Source organism: Marmota flaviventris, chromosome 4 (genome assembly GCF_047511675.1).
Source record: "Marmota flaviventris isolate mMarFla1 chromosome 4, mMarFla1.hap1, whole genome shotgun sequence".
NCBI lineage: Eukaryota > Metazoa > Chordata > Mammalia > Rodentia > Sciuridae > Marmota > Marmota flaviventris.
The window spans coordinates 8,756,711-8,781,090 of NC_092501.1; the positions used below are offsets into that span (position 1 = coordinate 8,756,711).

General features: G+C 46.4%; 1 protein-coding gene across 1 annotated transcript in view; it reads right to left on the reverse strand.

The window, feature by feature from the left end:
- The window catches only part of LOC114088538 (scavenger receptor cysteine-rich domain-containing protein DMBT1), a 93,672-nt gene extending 73,054 nt beyond the window's left edge, over positions 1-20,618 (reverse strand). Inside the window, exons 1-6 of the mRNA XM_071611696.1 lie at positions 20,555-20,618; positions 14,829-14,974; positions 13,221-13,518; positions 8,867-9,022; positions 3,772-3,801; positions 1,267-1,329 (exon numbers count right to left, since the gene is read on the reverse strand). Of these exons, the coding sequence (XP_071467797.1) occupies positions 1,267-1,329; positions 3,772-3,801; positions 8,867-9,022; positions 13,221-13,518; positions 14,829-14,974; positions 20,555-20,618 (757 nt within the window). The remainder of the gene's footprint in view (positions 1-1,266; positions 1,330-3,771; positions 3,802-8,866; positions 9,023-13,220; positions 13,519-14,828; positions 14,975-20,554) is intronic.
- Positions 20,619-24,380: the final 3,762 nt, after the last annotated feature.

Genomic DNA, 24,380 nt, shown 5'->3' on the forward strand with positions numbered 1-24,380 from the left:
TAGATAAGAAATCAACACGCTGCATTTAACACAGTGATTATAGTGGCATAACGCGAAGGTTTTTAATGGAAATTAAGCCAGAGTTTTGTATGTAGTTTAAAGTTTTCTGGTAACTACCTTTTAAAAAGGGAAAAGAAACGAGTGAAATTAGTTTTAATAATACATCTTAATTCAATATACCAAAAAATTATCATTTCAATATGTAATCAATATAAAAATGTCAATGAACAATTTCACATTCTTTTTATAGTACTAAGTTGTTTTTTTTTTTTTAAAAACCAACATAACTGAGGTGTAATTGATATAACAAAACCCTACAGATGTTTAATGTATACAATTGGATGACTCTGGACATAGGTATATAAAGGTGGTGCCGTCACCATAATCAAGGAAATACACATACCCTTCTCTTCCAAGTTTCCATGTATTTCTTCTGTGTGTGTAGTAAGAGCACTCACTGGGATCTACCCCCTTAGCAAATCTCTAAGTGCAGGAGATAGATAGGCTGTGGGCACTATTGACTGCAGATCTCTAGCACTTATGCATCTTGCATGGCTGAAGCTTCACGCCATTGAGCAGCAGCTGCCCACTGCCCTCAGTATTTGAAAGATCCCGTGTGTATCTGACCCACGCAGCACATCTCAGTTCCCACTTGTGCTCAGAAGCCACATGAATGCTGCAGGCAGCAGGCTTACTGAAGATTGTCATTGGCGTGGTCAGACTGTGGATTATACAATGGTTTAGTTGAAATGTCAGCTGTTACAGATGGGGGAGGAGTGGAGACAGCATTAACTAGCACAAGGGTAAAGTGAACATGGACTGTAATGGTGACCACTGCTCACCGTGACCAGGAAGGGCTGTGCCTTCTCCACGAGACTCACCAGTTTGGGAAAATAACTAAATCTTACCATGTTGGACGTTTCCCAGACATTAGGCGGAGGCTCTACTTTGTTTCTTAAGTTCAAAATAACTAAGTCAATTCCCTTTTTCTACATATACACCAACCTCTTTCCTTCTTACCCTTTGCATTTGTGAAAGCATGTGAAAGGAGAAACCTTGAGTTACCATGTTCTCTGACAGTAAAATTATAGATAATCAATTATAAGGTGAATCTGGACAGTGAAATGCAGATCATCTCATCCCTTTTTTCTCAAGTCTCCCAATCTTGAATGAAGCATTACAGGTACCGAGTGACGGTGGCAAAACCACTACCTGCAGCTGAGGAGCTATGGTAGAAATGGAAATGGCAGGGTGGGAGGGTCCTACCTGGTGATGTTGGACTTGCAGCAGTTATAGGAGGAAGCTGCGTTGAGAGGGCAACAGGTAGAACTGGAAGAAAGAAACACCTGTTAACAGTAAGTTACTGCTTACAGCCACTGGAGGGAGGTGTGGCACCCAGGGCTCCCGGTGACTTCACTAGATGTAGTTTGTCTCCACTCCAAAGTGACCACACATAAGCAATGGAAATGCCAAGCCACCTCTTAGCCACTGGACTCAGTATTCTCCATCCCGTCTCTGCCAGACATGGAATCGAAGGGCAGGTATTCAGTGCTTTGTGGTAAAGATCAGGTGCTTTGGGTATTAATATTCTCCCTGACTGTCAGCCTGATGGTCCCGGCCTTCAGGGTCCCCTGACCCTTCTATCTGCTTGTTCTGCTTATTTGACTTCTGCGCCTGTTGCATCACTGACGTTTCTGATTAGTAGGTGTTGCTCTGTTTGTAGGTGTAGTACTATTTGCAATTGCTGTTCCAGTTTGTAGGTGTTGCACCAGTTTCTAAGTGTTGAATTGTTGTAGGTGTTTTACTCTTTCATGGATGTAGGTGATGAACTGATTATGGTTGTTGCACTATTTTGTACATGGGGCGCAGTTGTGGGAGGAGTGCAGTTGGTAGGTAGGGCACTGTGTGCAGGCATCCCGGGGTTTGTAGGTGGTGCACTGTTGGCAGGTGCTCCGCCTTCTCTCCTGTGCTCCAGACTGTCCCCATGACATATCTGGCCATGGGAGTTACTTACACTCCCTGTAAGGAACCTTGACAGAGGAAAGAAATGACAGCAATGGCTCTCTGCTTATCTTTGTGTTGACTTGGGCACCTGCTCCCTTTCTTGCACTGTCGCGAGCCAGCCAGGGGCTGTGTGTGTGAGCCGTGAGTACTCGAGCACACGAGGGGACTGGACTGACGTTGCTGATCTGACTGGACTTTTTGATCCCTCTGCCTTTGATCCCACACAGCACCTAAGATGGGCGTGGCTTTCTGAGATGTCCGGTCAAATCTGCTGACTGCAGGACATCGCCAAGCAACCCCACCGAAACCCAATCCCTTGCCTTATTTGGGTTGAACTTTCTCCCCAATAAATAGAGGATTTTCAGGTGGCTTCTCTTTCTTTCCAGCAGACCCTCAAGGTTGAGAGCCGTCCCTGATTCCTATAAGCAAAAGGTATTTCTGTGTGTTGAGTGTTTCTTTCGCCATTTTCTTAAGTTATTGGTGCAGCCAGCTCTTGTGAACCCAGCTCAGGTCACCAGCTCGGTTAGCTGGCGGTATTGTCCCACACCTTTCTTCTCTCTACTTGCTGTTTGGGCCATCATATTTCAATGGGTGACTTTAGTGATGTGTCCATTTCTGAGCCATACCAACTACAAGACTATTTTTCATATAAAAATGTAGTAAGCAAAATGTCACCCCTCCCCCAAGCATGTCCACATCCTAATCCCAGAAGCTGTGAATACACCAGGTTACAGGACAAAGGGCATTTCGGTTACAGATGAATAAGGCTGCTCATCAGTGCCTTAAATTGGGAAGATGATCCTGATTACCCAGGGGGCTTAATGTAACAAGGCCCTTCAGAAGCGGGAGGCAGGAGAGAGAGATTGGAAGGCACTAAGATTCTTGCTTTGATGATGAAAGATTTTGCCAAGGAATGTAAGGGCTGGTAAAAACTGGAAAAGTCAGGGAATATACTCCTCCTTTTCCAGAGATTCCATAATGAGCACAGTCTGCGACAACTTGCTCATTGCTTAGATAATTAAGACCCATTTTGGATTTCTGACATCTAAAACAAGACAATAAAGCATGTGTTGTTTAACCATCGAGTTTGGGCAATTTGTTCTAGCAGCAATGGAAAGCTCATCCAATAATCAAACATAAATGCAATCAAATAATTCTTCCTTTGGAGACAAATTAAAACATGTCATTTATAAAAAATGAGAGAGTTTCTCAGAGCAGTTGGTCATATTCATGCTTAAAGATAATTATAAAACTTATGTTCCAAATAATTTCCAGTATTTTAAAACAAGTATTATTATCTCTATTTTTTACAGTTGATAGTTAATTCTATTCAACAATTTAAATCATGTCTTTGAACAAATATTAAGAATGGTAAATAAATGATAAACCAAATATTTCCATCATCTTTCTAATCCTGCAGTCTTCCTGATGGATATAATTAATGGAATGGAAACATTTTAAGAACAACCTAAACCAAGAGTCATGGGAAATTTTTCCTGCAATTATATTGAAAGAAAGGACTCAACCCATATTGCTTTACTGATTTACCTATCCACCCACCTAAAAGCTATCATCTTTATGTTTTTGAAGGACATTAGTGACTCTACCAGAATGATACCCTGAAAATAATTCCTGATTATAAGAGGGAGGTTCTGATGAGTCATTCAGTAACAGTGTTCTACAGCCACTCTTTCTTCTCCTTTCTGTATTTAGATGGTGAAACAGACACATTCACAGGGAAAACAGCACAAAAAATATTTCTCTTACCTGATAATACAGTTGCTGAATTTCCATCACCTATTGGTGCAAATTAATTGAAACATAAGTTATTTAATGGAGTTGAATAACTTTTACTTTATCTACATAATGGCTTTCAATAAATCTTTAATATGTCAGGTTTAAAGTACAAAATGTAAAATACAGTCAATTCCTGGTGAAACATGGCTCTGAACTTAACAAGCTCTCAGAAATATTTGCTGAGTTGATTGATTTGAAGACACTGTAGGGATAAAACCTGAACACATGATACCAGCTCTTTGGAATGCAGGCAGCTGAGAACAAGCCACACACCATAGGAACACAATGACCAAACTGTGGAATGGCCTAGATGTCCACCAACAAAAGAATGGCTAAAGAAAATGAGGTATATATTCCCATGGAGTTTTAGTCAACCATAAAGAAAAATGAAATCATGTCATTTGCAGGAAAATGGATGGAACTAGAGACCATCATGTTCAGCAAAATTTGCCAGACTCAGGTCAAGGGTCATGTGGAGGCTAGAGAGGAAAATGGAAAAGAAAGATGTGTATGGGGAGGGAATCTCATGAAAATCAAAGGATGATGGTACAGTAGAGAAAAGGGACCAGAGGGAGGGAAAAGAGGAGGCAAAGGGGAAATACCGGGGAACTGTATGGGCCAAATCATATGGTTCTGTGGTGTGCATGTGTGGATATGTAAAGACAGATCCCACCATCGTGTACAATCACAATGGCAATAAATATGGAAAACATCAAGTTCAAAATATAATGCACTAATACACCTAATCTATTGAACTTCATAGTTAGCCACTCAGTACACTGTAGAGTGTCATATTAAAGATTTATTGAAAGTGCCCCGTGCTTCCCCTTGTGATCCCAGTGTGACTGGGAGCTGCAGCTCACCAGGGAAAGATCAAATCCAAAATTCAAAGCAGTCTCTATCTAATGCATATTACTTTTGTACAATACAAAGTAAAAAGATCATGCCGAACCATCATAAGTATGTATATTATTATAATTATGTTGCATATAATGTATTTTAACATATGATAGTTATATAAGAGTAGTGAGTGTATGAATGAAATGGAAAAAAGCAGAAAAATGACCAACTGACCAACAAAACCCTTTGCTAATTACTAGAATTTGAAGGGAGGGAACCACCCCCCCACCCTACAGTATAATGAACCCTCCTTGCCTGGTGAGCACCATCTTCCTGAAGGAAGCGTTAGCCTTTGTTGAAGGAGGACCACTGAGTCTTCAATGACTAGTACATTGTTTCCAACAGCCACACTGTACAAATGTCTACTTTTAAATTCAGTAAATATGTACTTTAAACACATTAAATACCAAGCACTGCCCTTGGCTCTGAGGTGAAAAGCTCTGCATGGTTCCTGCTCTCACTAAACCCACACCCTGGAGAGAAGGCCAAGGGGATCCGGGATGAGCCAGGGAACGAAGGAAAATTCAAAGCCAGGGTCAGACAGAAGAGCAAACCAGAAGGGTGACCAGACGGGAAAGAGCTGGCTGCACCCTCAGGGAATCCTCTCTGAGGGAGGGGCATTTTAGCTGAGACTTGATGAAGAGGAGCACCCCCCCACCCCCAGAAAAAATCTGGGAGAGAAGATACACATTTTGAACAGAGGGAAGAGCCCCTACACGGGCCCAAGGCAAAGTACTTTTTTTTCAAAGGCTGCAAAAATGATCAGAGGAAGGCCCTGTGCAAGACGAGGCGTTTCCCAGAGGTCAGAGATGTGCACAGGGTCAGGTCACACGAGGACGGAGGGTCCACGGTAACTGACTGGACACCGCTCTAAACACAATGAAGAGGAAGGGGTTTGAGTGAGGGCGGATGATCTGATTTACAGTTCACCAGCCAGGTCTAGAACAGAATGACCATTTAGAAAATCGTTGCCATCATCCAGATGAAGGATGAGAGGACTTTGGGTGATGGCAGTGACGTGGGGTGGGGAGATGCTAAGGGGTTAGCGTATATTGAGAAAGTAGGGACAGAGAATTTCCTGACGCATTGTTTGTGTGGAGTGAGGGAGGAGGAGGAACAAGGGTGGCTCTAGTTTCTTCTGGCTTGAGACACTGACTGAACAGGAGGAATCTGCTCTTCTTTAGAATCAGGTCTGTAAGCATGAGGGTACCGAGCATGTAGCAGACCAGCTGCTGCATCCAGGCTATCTGCACGGTTTGGGGCAAGCAGGTGGATTTTTTTTGTGTGTGAGATTCCATTTTGTCATCCGTGAAATGGGGATTATAAAAGTGCCTACTCCACAAGGGTCTTGTGAAAATGTTAAAAGCCATGCATGCCAAGTGTTTAGAATTAATTCACAAGGGTTGAGGTCAGGACATTAAGGCCTGTGGTTCAAGGGTAACTCAGTGCCCATCTTTGTAGGGAAATCTTACGGGACACAGACAAGCCCATGAGTTTATGAATTGCTCTGGCTACTATCATGCCCAAAGGCTCTGCCCAAAGCCATGCACCAGCTGACCCCTGCGCCCAAACTATTTATTATGTGGCTTTTAACGGAAGAGGTTTTCTGTACCCTGAATTAGAGAATTAAACAACTAGTAGCTATGCAGTAAAGTTCTCAGGTCGATACCTGGAAGATAAAGACATCAATAAGTCTGACTCTTGTCATCCTTCCACATCTGTGATCTCATTCAACCCAGATGGGCCTCCGTGAAGTGGTGTTTTTATCTCCCTCTTTAAAAAAGAGCGTAATGACTTGTCTGTGGTCACACTCAATAAGTGGCAGAAATGAAACTCAAATTCTGGCCTTTTACTGCCAAGTCTTTCATTTTTCCCTCACCCCAAAGCTTGGCCTTGGCTGGTACTCAGGCCTGTCTTGAACATGTCCCCACTGGGCTGCTAACTGCAGGACTCACTGGCTTTCTAATACACCAGGAAACAGAAGTCATTATGTACAAAGTATGTAATATATTCTCCCTTCCAATTTTGGTTTGATCATCATCATCATCATCATCATCCCTTTTGGTTTTAAACCAAAGGGAAATTTTGTACAGAAGAAGGATGTATAAAGGTGATTCATCATAAAACACTTCCTACCTTGGGGCATTGGCAGTGGTTCCTCGGCATGCTCTGAAGAAAGAGGCATTGAGAATTCCGTCATGGTTAGGACAGCAACAAGCTACCCAGAGTCAGGTGGCATCCCTCCCCCTGCCACCCGAGTTCCACAGAGCGAGAAAGAACGTGGCTAAATGTGAACAATTTACCACGATTTCCCCTAACATGGTGGTGGGAATTATGCTTTTAGCAGCGTAATAGCAATACTAGGGAATGGCTGGAACTCTCCTGATTGAAATAAAAATGAAGCTAATTACTTGGGAGGAAAAGGGTGACCCAACAGCATTCTTGACTTAATGGTAGAATCATCTTAATGGCCCAGGAAATCAGAAATGGTGAACAATGACCATCCTAGTGTGGCCATCTGCTCCTTCTCACCACTTATGCCTTTATTATCTTCTCCCTGCCTGCCTGGGCAACTAACGTAATGGAAACTGTGGGCCCGTAAAAGCAATCGCACGAACTCACCTGAGGTAGGCTCTATATAGTCAGTCTCTGTTGAATAGGAAAAAAAAAAAACAGATCTACTTTAGAAAAGGGTAGTTATTTTTAGAAATATTTCAATTAAAAATTAATTTTGAAATGAAAAATATAACTCTCCAAAATAAATTGTTGACTCTCTCTGCCTTAATTCAGGTGACTTTAATTGAACATTGAATGTGTAAATGGTTATTAGCACAGTGTTTCTAATGGTGTGTGTTGGACCAATTGTGTCTGCACGATATCTGCTGGGCTAACTCAATTGCCCCCCAAAGAGGCAAATGCCCTATTCACCTGTAAAACAGTTCAGTGGAACCTAGTGACCTTGCAGAATATGCTGCCTTGATGGAATTCTAAACAATACTCCAACTAAAATTTTAAAAATCAAAGCAGGGGACAAAAACTAAATGAAAAACAAACCAGCACACACACACGCACACACACACACGCACACACACACACACACACACCAGTATTTGTATTGACTCAGAAGCTAATTTATTACTTGAGTATCAATATAGGAGCAGTCTTTCTGGTTGAATGCAATTGGAAATTGGAAATTGTGGCAAGTGACTGCATTCACTGCTCTAGACACAATAATCGCCTTCCTCTCCTGCGTTGGCACACAGATGTGCGTCTTGAGCAATGGTATTGTGCTGAAAATCAGCCACATGCTGATGGAGATGTGTTTGTTATCTCTAGATCAGCAGTTCTGGGTTGGGGGCAATTGCTCCCCAAAGGAACATTTGGAAATGTAGGAAGACACTTTGGGGTGTCCCACTGGAACGAGAGCACTATGTCATTTGGTGGGCAGAGGTGAGGAATGCACAGGAAAGCCCACCCACCACAGAGGATGCCCTGGCCCCAGTGTGCATAGTGCTGAGGCTGAGACCCTGGTCAAGACAGACTTGATGATTATTCTTTGGTCAAAGACTCATGACTGACAATAACTGGTATAAGCTCACAATCAATAGGACACACTAAGAACTATTCTAATTTACATATGCTTCACCTTTATCACCTTTATTAGACTGAAAACCTTTAGGAGGAAAAGCCTTTATCTCAGGGCTCAGGATGTGGGCTCAGTGGTAGAGCTCCTAGGCAGCATGTGTGGGGTCCTGGGTCCAACCTCCAGAACCAGAAAACAAACAAACAAACAAACAAACAAAAACCCCTATCTCTTGCTCACTGTGGTGTCCTGGCAAAAGGGAGAACACACTCGGTTAGTGATTTACCTCGCTTTTGATGTAGACTGTCTTTTCACCAGAGGTTATCAAATCTAGTCCTTATAACGGAATCCCCAATCGCTTTCATTATTTTTCTCTGCATAAAATCAATTTCAACATCTTGTGGCTAATATTTTTCTGAGCTCACATCAAAGTGCAAAATAACCAACATCTCCTGGTGGCCCACAACACAGTAGGCTGGTCCCTGGCTGGTCCATGGTCACATGGGTGCATGATTACCACTGGGGTACTGAAGGTGCAGCCAGATAATGAGATGTGCACTTTGCAGGCAGCGGTGCCATTACCTGTGCAGATGACACTGGCGTCTTCTCCAGGGCCACAGTTATGCAGATGCCAGCCAGCATGTGGACACTGTCCCAGAAAACTCTCTTTTCCGGTACAGTCCACATCATCCAGCAGAAACTCGCCTTTGCCTTCACCAAATTGTGCCTCAATGGGGGCTGCAAGGGTGGGTCCGCAGCTCAGCTGCTGGCACACCACTTGGGCTTCATTGAGGTCCCACCGGTCATCGCAGACCCTGCCCCACTGGCCATGGTAGAAAACTTCCAGTCTCCCAGAGCATCTGCCTGATCCATTCATGAGTTGCAACTGTGGCCAGTCTTTTGAAGATGCAAAAATATTGCATTTTAGGAGAAGGAACATATTCTGCATGAACCCATGTGCATTTAGTGTGCCTATGCTGAGTCACAGTGCATAGCACTGTGGACCCTGTGTTTAAGAGAAGAAGCCTGGTCCTCGCTGTCAAAGAGATCAAAATCTAGTTTGAGAGTCTAGAGGTGATTGACATGTTAATCTAAAATTAAGTGGAGATTTGCAACTACATCAAGCTCCAGGAAGCAAAGGAAGGAGGATATCCATTGTGTTTTAAGGATGTCCATAGTGGGGTGTGGGGGGATATCTTTCTAAGAGGTGACCATGGGTCCAGGGCCTTGAGAGGGATAGGAAAGAGTTAAGGGGACAAATTCCATTGCCCTAAATTTACCTAGCCTATCTCATGCCCCTTCAAGACTGAGGACACCAAGGGGACAGTCTTCCTCAGTGCATTAAACAAAACAAATCAAAGCCCACAGAGTTGTATGAAGAGCTGAATTCACAGGGACCCTCAGTGAAATCATTCTGTTTGGCAGTATTTGCACAATTGGAGTCTACCGCCACTTAGAAGCATGTGACCCACCAAGCCACATCACACAAGGATGGGGGCAGAAAACCTTGACTCACCACCAGGGAACGGTGTTAAGATTTCAGCATCTAAGAGCAAAGAGAAATAAATAAGGTATCGTTGGCCGGCAGGATAGTGTACACAAGTTTGCTGGGCGAGTATCAGCATGTGTGTGGTGGAATCGATGTTGGGCTAACAACGTGCTTTGGGAAGTATATTCAGTAGGTTTTCATCAGGTGAGAAATTTATTATGCTTAGGCAGCTTGGAGTCATTTACAGCTTGCTTTTTAGAACTGGGTTATTTGTGCAAATGTCCCTTCTGCCAGAAAGGCAAAAGGGTCCAGTGCTAATGGAATTGTACTCCTGTGGCACTCACAGAGGGCCTTCAAGAAAGGAGAATTTTGGAGTATACTGGAGGACTCAGGTTAGTAAGAAAGCACAAGAGAGGATCGGAAGCTGTTTCTCCTAAAGTACTGACTCTTCGTTGGGGCCTGCAGATGCCAGTAGGTAACTCAAGGAAGGGTGGTGGCCTGGCAACTCTGCCTGCGTTCTGTATCTGGCCCTTTGCCGTGTGCTGGAGCCGGATTCTTGTTGACTTTGCTTGCAGGCATGCTATTCATTTAAGGCGCGTTCGTGTAAACACTGGTGTTACAAGGTCCATTGCCCTAAATTCACCTAGCCTGTCTCATGCCCCTTCAAGACTGAGGACACCAAGATAAGAGTAACTGAGGCATTTTCAAGATTTGTAGGGACATTCAACTGCCAGCTCTTTAGCCTTCTCTTCTAGACTCCTGGGTGGTGCCTGGTCAGTGCCCTGCACCTTCCAGGAACAGCGCAGGCTTTCAGGCAGCTCATCTCAGGATAAGACTTGTCTTCCAAAGCAGGAGCAGTCATCTCATAGGAACTAAACTGTCCCCTTCAGGATCACAGGTCTCATAGCTCAGCACAGTGAGCAGCAAAGGGAGATTACATCCTCAGGGGTGCAGATGAGGACTTCTCTGGAGCCACCTTGCAGAACCTGAACTGAGATATTGACACAGACTAAGACTGCTCAGTTTTTCAGATCTCTCACCCCACCCCAATTCTTCCTCTATGTAAACCTGAAGCTCATATCAGTGCCATGAAGTCAGGGCTGAGATGCTTGATCTGAATTTGCCTTCCAGGACAGCCATACTGATTAAAGTTCCCTTCCTGCTCTTCACCGTGCTTCTTCCTTTTGGTTTTGGGGGCCAATGGCCAGACCTAATTTGTTGGGACTCTCAGAATCAAGCCTCTGGCCTGGGACTCTGGTGACAAAAGGACACACTTTGCTCCATTAATCTCTGAATCTGCCAAAGGGGCAGAGAGGAATGTTGTGTCCTGAGGCCACGCTCACCACCTTTCCAACACGTTATCTGAAGTCAGGATTTTCTTTAGTCTAATCCAAGTTTGATGACATCTCTGAATGTTAATTTACTAAACCACATTCATATCCTCACTTCGCAATTTTCTAAAATACAGTTGGACAGGAACAAACAAGTTGGGAGAGAAAATATTTACTGCATGGTTAAAGGCAGGGGATCCACCTTCTCTTCCTTTCATTTGTCATGTCCCTTTGATCACATCCAATTGTTTGTCTCCTGCCCCTCCCCTGCCTCCTGCAGTGAGTTACATTGGTTAACACAGAGCACTGGGGCATGTGTGGATGCTCTGCTGAAGACATACTAAAGTGTGACTCTTACCAAAATCTTCCAAAGTTTCATGTTCATATTCTACGAAAAAGGAAAAAAAAGTGGAATGTAACTTGAATCGATGAGGAATAATAATTCTGAAAGCCCCACAGGCTAAGCAGGTGTTTTCCTAAAGGGCTAATGCTACTTGATGTGAGTACCTAAAGCATTGTTTTCATATTAAAATAAAGGTGGTTTTATTGCAATTTGAAAGAGAAACTCTGAAGGGACTTTTATAGATAATAGGATTTCAAAGACAGTCTCTGCTTAGGGCAAGCAAACTTGGGCTCTGCTGTTTGGGGCATCTACTTGAGAAATACCAGAACTGATTAATCTATTAACTGCAAAAATATACTCAAAACATACTCTTACATCCTCTGAAGTCAGACATGTATTTATAATTTGCCAACTGGACTGTTTCCTTCCAGGGAGCCTGGCCCAAGAAGATGCTGGGAGAGTGGCAGATCCTCCTTCTGCCCGCCCAGGCTGCTTGGGGCACCTTTAGCCAGGTGAGGCAAGGCTGAGGACTCACAGGAGGGGCTTTGGGAAGTATCTGGCACAGTCAAACTCTAAGGCAGGGCCTGGGGTCCAGGAGGCTGGAGGGGCTGAAGGTTCAAGATTGTGAGAGGCCTTGGGAAGGCAGGGTTCATGGACCGCAGCGCTCCTCCACCCGCTGGACCTGCTCCTACAACTGTGCTGTCTTCAGTAGGAAAGGGCCCAGCCAGGCAGGGCTCCTGACCCCGAAGTCACCAAGATGGGAGTCTGCTGCTTGGGATGGGAGCTGGCTCGTGGAGGGGGCTGTAAGCCCAGAGCAGGGTCATTTTGCTCACTGCTGGATCTCAAAGCCTTCTGAAATACATACTGGTTGAGTATTTAGGTCTTGGCCACTGGCTGATGCCTCAGATCCTGCTTCCCTATATGCTGAATTTGAGAGGCTCAAGAAGAAGGCTCTCAACAGGAGTTAGCAGCTGGGGAGCAAAGAGGGGCCTTCCTCCTTTACCCCCTCCTCTTCCTCCTGACTCTGCCCCTGCGCCTTCATCCAAAGTCAGCTAATCAGAGATACGGCTGTGCCGGCTCTAGGACGTTGATTACCTCAAAAAGCAGAAGGTGCAGGTACAGTGTCACTGGCAGCCTGCTCTCAGGCTGTGGACTGACAGGTTAATGGACCAGAATTACCAATACTCGGCCTCATGGCAGCCCGGGGAAGGCAATGTGATTATCGTTGTGACAATCATTCCCTCTTGGTTAGAAAAGGGCTGAGTGATTTGCAAAGAACCACATTAAGGCAAGGAAAAGAGGGGTTAGGGGAGGGTCCCAGAGGGATACCCATGGGGGTGGCCCCACTGAGTCTGCGATTGGAAGGGCCCTGCCGTTAATGCTCCCCTGTCACTGTCCTGAGATTCTTCATAATTCTTGAACAAGGGAACCCTCATTTTCGTCTTGCACTGGGACCCACAGACTATGTAGCCTGTCATGTGCCTGACCTGGGTCTTCTCATTTCAAATCTAGCGTTTTCTCCAAAGTAACTGCAATTGGCTTCTCAAGCAGACAGAAAAGGACTGGGGTGACACAGGGTGGCCAGCTGCTTCCTGAACACCACAGAGGGAAGCTTCCTGGGAGCGGCTTTCTTGGGAAGCTAGCTGAGGTCTCAAGCAGACGTGGTGAGTCACAAAGGCCTTCTCTTGTGTTGGGGAGAAAGGAGGAGACTCAGGGAATGATATTGGACAAAGAGAAAAAATCAACTCTCAGGAAAGATGGAAAGCAATTTACCGGAGCAGATGACACCAGTGTCCTCCCCGTGCCCACAGTTGTGGGTAAACCAGCCTGCATGGGAGCACTGCCCCAGGTGGGCTTCGGTCCCAGAACACTGCACATCGTCCAGAAGAATGGGGCCAGAGCCCTGGCCGAAGTAGGCTCCTCCAGGGGCGGAGACGGCCATCCCACAGCCCAGCTGCTGGCACACCACCTGCGCTGCCTTCTCATCCCACAGGTCATCGCACACCGTGCCCCACATGCCTTCGAAGTACACCTCCACTCGGCCAGAGCACCTTCCAGAACCTTCCACGAGCTGCACAACAAGCCAGTCTTTGGGAGAAAGGCAGTCCCCGCCCCCACCTCAGTGTTTGTGAATGAAGTCATCTTCCCCGCCACCTTCCCCGCCACGCTGGCTCTGGCTAGATTATGCCCTTGACAATGGACATCTTCTTAAATTTCATAACTGCCTGTGGGCATTATTGTCCCCGTTTTACCATGGGAAGAAACAAGGTGACAATGGCATCAGCCTCCTGGAGTCTCACTGTTAGTGAGGGGCAGCAAGGGACCCCACGAGAGCTCCATAGGGTCCCCCTGTTTGGGTGGCATTGTCCATGGACCATTTGAGACCACGGCATGGTGAGATGTCACAGGGCCTTGCTCTGTTCTTTTCAGAAGCACTTCATGCTGGAACCTCCCGCCTGCTCTGACAAGAATACCAGCTCTGGGCCCTTGATGGTTTAGCCTGGGACCTGTCTCGTGGATCTGGGCTCGCTCTGGCTTTGCTGTCATCAGCCTCACACCAAGGGTGCCGTGCATTATTCCCAAAGACACTGCTGCCCTCGCCTGCCGCCTGGACCTACATTTCACCTCTCGGAGGACTTTGCTGGGCATATTTTCCTGGTTCCCTCAGGGGCAGGCAAGGCCTGCTGGGCTAGTGGATAGCAAGGTGCCAAGGGTGGGGCTCCCACGTGGTGGTCACAGGCACCCAAGTTTGCTTCTCAGCTCGGCCAGTAACTATGTGATTTGTGGGCCACCTGAGCTCTTTCCCCCATCTGTAAATAAGAAGGGCACCTGCCTCACAGGGGATTCGTGAGGCCAATACAGTAAAGTGCCTGGCGCTGAGGGAGCACTTTGGAGCTGACAATTTTTTTTTAACCTCCATTCTACAAACTGGTAATTAGATCCATCAAGGGACAGTTACCAATTCCCAAGGCTCACTGCTACAGAGCCCTGGTTGGGTCCCTGCTGTCTCTCCTCTTTCCTGTGGCCACAGGACAGTGCTTTCAACGTGTGACCCTCACATGGCCCCTGTCGTGCACGTCTTGGGGAGGCTTGTAAACATGCACAATCTGGAGGGGTGCCCACATCTCAGAGCTGGGACCAGGATTCTGCACGTTCAGTAAGACCTGGGGGTGATGTCCACACACCCCCCTCATGTAAGAACGCCTAAAATAGAGACCCTTAAGACAGGCTTAACCTATTAAAATCATGAAGGTAGATAAAGGTCTGATAGCGTCCTGTCTTATTAAGCAGAAATAAAACTGAGCTGTTCTTACTTCTGCTGAGCAGGAACCATCACTCTCCAAAGGCTTTCATAGTATCCGTCCTAAAGATCCTGCCCACCCTCATTCTGTCCTCCTGCAGGCCTAGGGGGCTGTCTGGCTGGGACTCACCTTGCTGCTCCACAGACGTGCCTTTGATGGGGTTTCCCTTAGGGTGTCCCTTCCCCAGCCTTCCTCCAGATCCTCTGGTGTCCCTCCTGTAGCAAACTGAGATGTACCAGCCTCATTAAGACCCAGCAGGGATGCTGACCACAGCCCGCCCCAAAAGCAGCTTCCTGGGCCCAGCTGCAAACTCACGGACACTCAGGCTCAGCAGACCGGGGCCCGGAAATCTGAATTTTCAACAATCCAAGAGGTTGTTCTGTACGGCCAAGTGTGGAACCCATGTTCCGCTGTTGCTTTACCTTAAGCCCTCGCCTTGGAGGATTCTTGTCCTACATCTCTTGCTTTAATCAGGTAAGTTATGCCAACTATTTGCCAGTAGTGCACTTTATTATGCAGCTTCAGCGATCCATGGTTAATCTTAAAGCATTTTCTTTAATAAGCTAGGATTTACACAGAAATTCAGCCATGCTTTTTAGTTAAATTTCTATGTTTTCTAATATCTCCCTGGGTTTATCTTTGCACAACAATTTTTATGGCTATTATTTTTGTATTTTCATTACACACTTTTTTTTTTCTTTTCAGAGGCTATTTAACCTTAGTTAATTAATTTTATGTTATCCTTGGTAAGAGAGGAGGTATTTATACTCAACATCACATAAACATAGCAGTCTTTTTTTTTTTAAACTGGTTCCTGACTCTTCCTGGAGGGTGCAATAGCTGCCATATAACATTGTCATTACCTACAAATAAGTACTATCCTCCAAAAATGCCCCTTTGGTGGGTTTGTAACACGAATCCATTTGCCCTTCAGCTCACATGTCTGTCTGGCCAGATGCCTGGTCTGGGCTGCAAGCAGGGGACAGACAGTAGCTCTCCCAGACACGCAGCTGGCAAGAGACCAGGCTGGGATTTGGTTCCAGGCTCTAGACACTGGGCCACTGAGCCGTCTGGCTCTCACGTGCTCTCCTGCCCCATTCCCCTCAGGACAGCATCTCTGATTCTTCTCCTTCCACACCTCTCACATCCTGCCAGCATGTCAGAGCGATTCTGTCCAGTGTCTCTTTGACCCATTCCTTTGCATGAACATTAGATCCCATGTCTACATTGAGCCTCAGCATTTTCAAAGCCCTTCCAAACCCTTTGTCTCATTAGATTATCAGAGAAACCTGGCGTGTGCTGCTCAGGCCTAGCAAGGTGACTTAGATTGCAGAATGTCACTCAAAAAAAAAAAAAATCCGAATCTGTATTGCTTTGCCTAAACCCACCCTAGCCGCCCTGAGCTAGGATTTTTAAACATTTTGTGCCTGGACTACCCTTGCCACTGTTTTGGCCAGTTTCACTAATGCAGTCTCTCCCCACCTCCTCCAGGCCACCCGCCTACTCATCTGAAAAAGCCATCGTAATGTCATTTTGCTGCTATCGTGGTGGGCGAAGACCAGAGTTCTTATCCTGGATTCCAGAACCCTCCAAAATCAGCTCCCTGCTTCTTTTCCAACTGCTCTCATGGGCAGACTGCTCTCTCTCCCTCAGAAGGAAGCTTGCCCTTCCCAGCTCCGGGACCCCTCTAGAGCTACTAAAATTCCCAGGAATGTCATAACCCTGCACACAGACATGGCATCCTGGCCATCCAGACAGGACGAATCTCAACTCAGAAACCTCTGTAGCATTTTCTAAGAATTCTCCCTAGTGAAAGCCCCACCTCCCCAAATCGTAACGTCCAGTTTGTTTAACCAACGTGGCTGAGCACATTGGTGCCAAGTGCTAGGTGGTGTCTTGATAACTCAAGAGTCAAGACATGATCCACGTCTTGGGAGATCAAGACGTGGTACCCACCAGCGAGCTTGTGTCTTGTCTCCGCAGCCCAGGTGGAGGGCCTTGGATGGACAGAGGGGACTGTCCTCCCAGCGCAGGACCTGGATGGAATCGGACACTCTCTCATGGTCAGAGAGTGAATTAATGGCACGGGATGTCAGAAGGCCTTGAAAACTGGGTTGGCTAAATTTGAAGGACGCGGATAAGGCATGGCATGAAGAGGTGAGGAAGGGAAAGCAGGCCAGCGTCTGGCTGTGGACAGGGGAGGGCTGGGCAGGGGCTCAGAGCCGAGTGCGGCCTCCGATGTGGAAAGTCAATATTCCCCCAATCTTAAGAAGGGCACAGCAGGGCACAAGCACCCTGCACCCCAGCCTGAAGCCCCCACACCCCCAGGGCTGCCCAGCCCCTCCTGCGCAGGAAGGCCAGGCGGCCTGGGGATGGGAATACGTTGTCCTGCGTGTTTGGTTTTGTGGGCCTGGGGGTGCTAATTGTAAGTGTGAGGTGAGAGCCCTGAAAGGTTTAAGACTAATTGATAACTCCACGAGGAGGGTGGCATTGGGGACAGGGGATAACAACAGTGCTTCTTTTGGGACCTGAAGGAGGGGGAAAGAATGGATGAAACAAGTTGGACCTGTTTGGGGAGTGTGTGAGTGTGAGTGTGATGAATGTGTAGAGTGAGAGTGTGCTTGCGAGAGTGAGTGCAAAAGTGTGTGTGGTGAGAGTGTGATTCATATGGGAGTGTGTGTGTGAGTGTGTCAGTATATGTGTGAGTGTGTGAGTGCATGTGTGAGTGTGTGAGTACGTGCGTATGTGTGAGTGCTGGTCCTCAGTGCTGTCAGCAGGGCAGGGCGATGGGACTCCCACTGAGTGAGTGACAGAGATACATGGGACACAGCTGAGCACACCCAGGAGTAGCCATCTGACCTTGGCGGCAGGGCTGGAAGGCGGGTCTGAGGGAGCAGAGGTAGGGCAGAGAGGTACGTGGGTGTGGGCGTGGGGGCAGGAGGCAGCCCCACCATGGAGCGTGGCTGGCTAATGGGGTTTTAGACTGTTTAGCAATTTAACTTGGATTGCGTTGATCAATAAATGCTGCCCCAGTCTGCAATCACATTCTGAGAAACAGCCTTTGTTTCTACAGTGATCAACAAGTTGCCCTTTGTCCCCAGTTTTCATGTGAATTGTGCTAATATCAACCAAGCTGCAACTGTCTGCAAATTCCTCCAATCCCTTCCAGTATTGTGGGACCTGCAGTGTGTCCCTGGGGTGGCTGTCCCTGGAAGGTCACACTGGCCTCATTATCTGTGAGGCTCTTATGCAATTGGCACCAGGAGCCTGACAAAGCCTATTGGGCCATATCATGTCACTAATCCTGAACTCCCGGAAACTCAAGATTACCCCCACCAGAAACCCACAGGGTGACTGACACCTCCTGGGGAGAGCTGTGGGGAGAGTGTGGCATGGATGGGAGGTGGCAAAGGGGCCGAGATAAAGGAGGCACCCAAGAACCAGGGAGAAAATGGCCCCATTGAGAACGGAGACTTGCAAATGATGTCTGCAAGATCAGCTGAGCCTCTCAAATATCCTAAGATCTGCAGCAGCTCTGGAAACCAACTCACAAGCTCATAATCCCCGCTCCTGTTCTTTGAAAGGGTCTCATGGGCAGAGACCAGTCAAGGGTGTGACACGCTTGCTCATTGCTTTTCCATTCATTTACTTCAGCTGTGGGTGCAGAGCCCTTTACTGTGCAGGGGACGGTCCGGAGGACTGGTCTCAGCAGAACAGTGGTGCCCTCGCATGCTGCTGGCAGAAAGCTGGTGAGTTTCAGGGAAAGCAGAATAAGGCAGGGATGAGAAGAAGTGAACATTAGTGTAACTGGATGCCAAGTGCCCGCTCAGGCCATGCAGCCTTCACTGGGGCTGATTTTTCCATTGGAACTTGGCATTTTGGTGTGACGGGAGGTGGGGGCTGAGGGCCTGGCATTGAGGCTGATCCTTGGTCCCAGGGGCCCCACTCTCTGCCACTCCTGATACATTATCAGGTAGCTGTCCGAGGCAGCCTCAGGAGAATCCCTGAATTTGGGGCCACTTTTTTCAGAGCTTCCAGAAATCATTGAACTCATCCAGACTTGAAATTCTCTCCATTTCCTACCGTGACATCTATCCTAAACCCTCTGGTCATTGATCCCAAACAGACTAAGCCACTGTCCAGTTCCACTTTGCAAGAGCAGCTCAGGGCAGCTGTGGGGGCGGAGTTCACTGGGACTCCTTCTGGATTGGACCGAGACACATATACCACGCCCCGAGCAGCTCCCCTACAGCCAACACGTGGTCACTTGGAGCACTCAGCGTCGTCTTTGCCACAAGTTAACAAATACAATGAATGTGAATTTTGAATTCTTTCAGAAATTTCCACAAGCTGTCATACTCCAGCAAGCCCCACTGGTTTCTAGGCACACTTGGTATAGGACAGATGTCCCCAGAGTACTTACCTGCATGTGTAGATTCACTGAGAAAAAAAAAAAAATTTCCCTCCTGCTCTTTGTTTTTAAAATCGAATCTATTGCTTGAAACTTATTACTGAAATACTGAAAGGGGAAAATTTCTTGGTTTCAAAGGGGGAATGGAGACATTATGGTTAAATGTTATTCTCTGAAGCTGAGAGTCCCTATTTTTATCTTGTCTTGGTTTAAGATACTCAGTTTGTCATATACAATGTCTATAGTAACAGTTACGTCGATTGAGCGTTTTCTATGTCTGAAGCACTCTTCCAAGTATTTTACAGACATTATTTCATTAAGTCCCTTTTACAATCCCAGGTATCAGACCTTTTTTTCATGGGAGAATATTCAACATAGAGAGCTTGCAAACTTATCCAAGTTCATGGGACCAGAAGGGGCCCAATTAGGGCCCAGCCCATATCCCTGGGTTCAGCACTCCCAGGACATCCAAATGAGAAAGGAGGCCCAAAAGGTTTAAGACATCACTTAAATCCTTCTTAACACCCTGGTATAAATTAATAAATATATTGGAATATTAAACATAAATATATCCACGCAATTACTTGCAGAATAAAAAAAGGGTTTTAATATAAACTTTAGGCCCAAACATTGTTCTATGACTGGTGAGTTATATTTCTTCTTTACAAATAGTAAGAATTATATTCAAGCTATTTTTTGGTCAAGAATATTTCTTTTTTTTTTTTGTCCCCCCATGAAACCACAAAATAATAATGAAATAATCAGAATTGTGCAGATATTTTAAATTAGTTCCAAATTAAATTAATATTTCCTTTAGAGAACTAGATGAGAAATATACATTAAAGTCAAGAATATTAAATTAACTAATCTAGTTTTAAGAGAAGGTACAGATTTTCAGATTAGAAGCCTGCATAAATCAACTCCAAATAATTTTACGAAATGTCAGTGTTTCAAGCTAAGATTTTTTTTTTACTTTACATTTCCATCTCCATTCAGCAACAATAAGAAGTCATGATTGCAATACCCCTTGGGTCAAATATCAATACAGAAGCCAAAGGACACTTGTAAAACCCATGCTGGATTGTCCCACAGCCAAGTATTCCTTCATTATTTCCCCCAGAATCCTTATTGCTCTTATAATAGGGCATTTTTACAAGAGCAATAAGCCCATTTTACAAGAGCCATAAGCCAGCAAACACTTGCTCACAGAAAGCAAAACTTACAGAAAATATCTGACCCAACTGCCCTAAAATTGATTATGACAATGGGTCATCGCTGCAGCAACATCTTATCAGTGGCTGGGTGGCATTAAACAGAGCAAAAGCTCCCTGTGTCTGGACGTCCCGCTTGTAACAAGGCAGGAACGAAAGCACCTGGCGCCTTATCTGCAGTACCTGCTCCAGGTAGAATAACGGCTTGGAAGAGCAGCAGCCAAAGGAGGAAGGTGAGAGTGCCCATGGTGGGAGGGCTTTCGGCTGCTGGAATCCTGGAGCTTTGGCTTTATATACTCTCCAGACTCCCTGGTGGGGGTGGGGCTGGCTGGGCAACTTGGTGTTCTTCTGTCTTGGACTGGCAGGTGTTCAGAGCAGGGGCCAACTTACTAGCTTTGGCATTCCGTGGGTATTTGCTATGGGGAGAAAGGGGGATTCTGCCTGCTGGAGGCATTTCATGGAACAGTTGGGAGTTGAAAGCAGAAGCAAAGGTTGACAGTGTGCTGGTGGCCGGCTGGGCAGGTGTGACCCTCGAGCCCTCTCGGGGAGAGAGGCCACCAGCATCCCTAAATCCTGCTGAGGGCATCATTTCCTTCAGCATGTAGCTGCTCCCAGGGGGAAGAAGCTGCTGAGATTCTATTCCTCTTTCAATGCCCACACCCTGCCTCTCCTCTTTTTGAAAATTTCCCCTTATTCCTCACCTGCAGATTTGCCCCATTTTCTAATTCCCACACTCACCCTGGGATGCCTCTTCATAGCACTCCATCCATCCTGCCTCGATTGCGTCTCTAGTATCGTTAGGAGTCCGTCATTAGCTTGTGAAGTTCCTGAGGGCCTGACTTCTCTTTAGATAGTTCATGACCTCACTTAAATAATGCTTACGTATAACGTGCTTAGCATGTTGCCTTCTACTTAAATGTTTGTGAATCCCATTGTGCCATACCTAGGGATAGCTGATGTTTGTAAAATTAGTGCTCCCCTAACAGGAGCGTTCTCTCTACTGGATCATTGGCTTGTAGTACAAATTATCCCATTATCTCAAGGAATTGCTCTCTGCTCTGAGTCTTGTGTATAACAGAAATTGGAGAGAGGATGCCCCTACGAGAGCATATGTCTAGCTCCATATCCTGCGGATGAAACAGGGAAAAGGATGAGATGACCTAGTGGATGCCAGGTCAGGGGCTGTGAGAAGGGGTTGTAAGAAAGTCTTTTTCAATCTGAATATGCTTACTTATTGAGACCACTGTGGTGTGTTGGTCACCATGTCCAATAGGAATGGCTTCTGGGCTACTATTGTATGTGGAGTGCCCCAGACCAGCCGGGTCCACACCTGGTCATGACGACAAACATCAGGCTGTGGGTGGAAGCAGGTGGGAGCTGGGACTTGCTCCCTATACTGTGATTTGGGGCAATTCACTTAGCTTCACTGAGACTTAGTTTCCTTGTCTAAAAAAGTGAACACCATCTGCCCTGCTTAGTTTGGAGGGCTGCTGGGAGGGTCAAATTAGACATACATGAGACTTGTGCATTATTTAAGCAGGAAGATTTCTATCCCTCCATAGATGGCCTTATAGAGAGACTTTGAGTTTTCCTGACGGTCTTCAATGCAATTAAGTCATAGAATAAAGTCAGTCAAATTTGGCCACAGCTGAAAAATAATAGGCATCAAGAGAAAGGAATATTACACAGTCGAAAATAACTACAGCTAATACATTTTACGGACCGAAAATGAATCTCTACGTTCCTATGAGGTCTCCTTGGAGACCTCACTCCCCCCAGAGGGATTCATGGAATTAAGTCAAAAGAAGTCTGAATAGCTCATCCACTTCAAAACCCAGGTTTTCCCTCCCTTCTGATAAGTCCCTGGGAGCAGGAGGCAGGCTGTGGCCCTTGTGACCCTGCTACCTAGATCCTGCTGTTCACTCTGCCATCCACGAGATTCAGGGCCAGTCTGTCCCGTCCTCGGACTCCGTGGTCCTTCACACTGTGCTTGCTGCAGTGTCCGTGTCCTGGTGCGGTCCTAGCTTATCAATGCTTTCTTCAGCAGCTCTGGCCCTGACTACCCCACCCAGACACACACACTTTGGAGTCTCCAGCTCCTTCGCTATTCAATGTTATAAAAATGTTATAATATTTTTCTTACAATAATTGTTGAGAAGTTAAATTTTACACAAAATAAGCTGCTCAGCATCTTAGCTATTCCAACCATAAATAGTACTGTTTTGGGAAAATTGGGTCAGAGCAAAAATCTTATTGTGGCAACCCACTCCCACCCCTGAACATTCTCATGCCACGTTGCGTGAACCGGCTGGGCATTTGACTGAGACCTGGTTCCTCCTGGGTCACCATGGAAGGAAGGCAGCTGCCTCCCAAGGTGGCATTTAGGTGTCTGCATCTTCACCTGGCACTGCTGTTTGTTGTGTGCCACACAGGGACTGAGGACACTGCAGGAAGGACAGAGAAGCAGGGGCTTAGGGGAGTGCAGGAAGGACACGTGTGGCCATCTGGGAAGGCGCCGCAGTCCCTGGCAGCAGCTCTGGGAAGGCAGGATCTTCAGGCTCCCTCCCTCCTTTCTTCTCTTCACTAAATGCCTACTGTCACCTGCCACATGCCAACCCCTGTCCCAGGCCCTGGGGACACATCAGTGAACAGAACATGCTTTCTGGTTGGGGACAGATAATACAAATGGGCACACAGCATTTCATTGGTGGAAGGGCCCTGGAGCACAATAAGCCAGGGGAGAGGGGACGAAATGTGGGCAGGAGGAAGCTGCCAGAAGCAAGGGCCCCAGGGGAGGCCTCCCTGAGCAGGCGACTTTTGAGCAGACACATTTGGATCTGGTGAATGGGCGTGCCTCTGGGCTGGAGGGGGCAGCAATCCCACAGAATTGGCCTGAACCTGGGTGCCAGTGCTCTGATCACACCTGGGGCCAGGTCTGGCTGGGACCTGGATACCACTGCACCAGCCTGGGCTCCTGGATCTGGAAGTGGCCCCAGCAGGCCTTCAGGGATCTGAAGGGGCAGGTGTAAGGATGACCTTAGCCTCAGCAACTCCATTTTATATAAACCTGCAGTCCCACCAGGCAGCAGCCTACAGAGCACTCCACTATGTCAATCAGGCATAGCCTGATAAAGACAAACCACTTTCCACAACCCTGATAAGAGTCAGGGTGAAGTCACATGTCATTTGCCTTCACCCTGATAAGAATCAGAGGTGTAAGATCAGGGCAGAAATCACTAAACCATATGTCCTGACTCTATAATGTAAGACAACACTGAGAACCCTGGTAACAGCTCATAGGGACCCAAAGGACAGTCAGAAGCCCCCCAAATTTAGTATAAATGATGGAGCAAATGGATCCACATTCAGCCAGCCAACACTGATGCCCACATGCTGGAGAGCCTGATGAGGACCTGGACTGACATCCCATCTCTTCTCATCATCTGCCTGACCCTCTGTATCATCCTCACCACTCTCAAACTCTACAGCAGCCTCTTGACCCTGGTGAGAACAGCAACTTCTCCTTACAACCGTCTCTTCAACCAGCCGTCAACTCCACAGCAGGAAAAGCCTCCATCAGTTCCTGACCTGGTCTGAGTGAGTGTGCATCTGCTGGACTTAAGGCCTAAGGCTGGAGACTCTAGTGTAGCCTTCAGAGAGAATGTCTGTAACGAGTCTGTCAGGATTAAGTGTGTTTGCAGTGCTTAGAGTTAACTTAGAATTGTTTGCTTTGAATTGATTATGTCTATTGCAGTGCCCAGCATTAAGGATTGTCATTTTCTTGATTCAGAACCTATTGAGTTAATTGTATTGAGTGATTTTAGTGAATGAAACATTGATGAGGACAGAAGTGCGTGGACATTATTTATTTCTCCCGTCGACTGCATAAGTTGTACCTTTGCCCATCGCCACAGCAGGTTCTAGCATTCTCTCTGATACTGAAAATGAAATGCTGATTTTAATAGGATGTTGAAGAACTAACAATGTTGTCATCTTAGATATTGTGCTA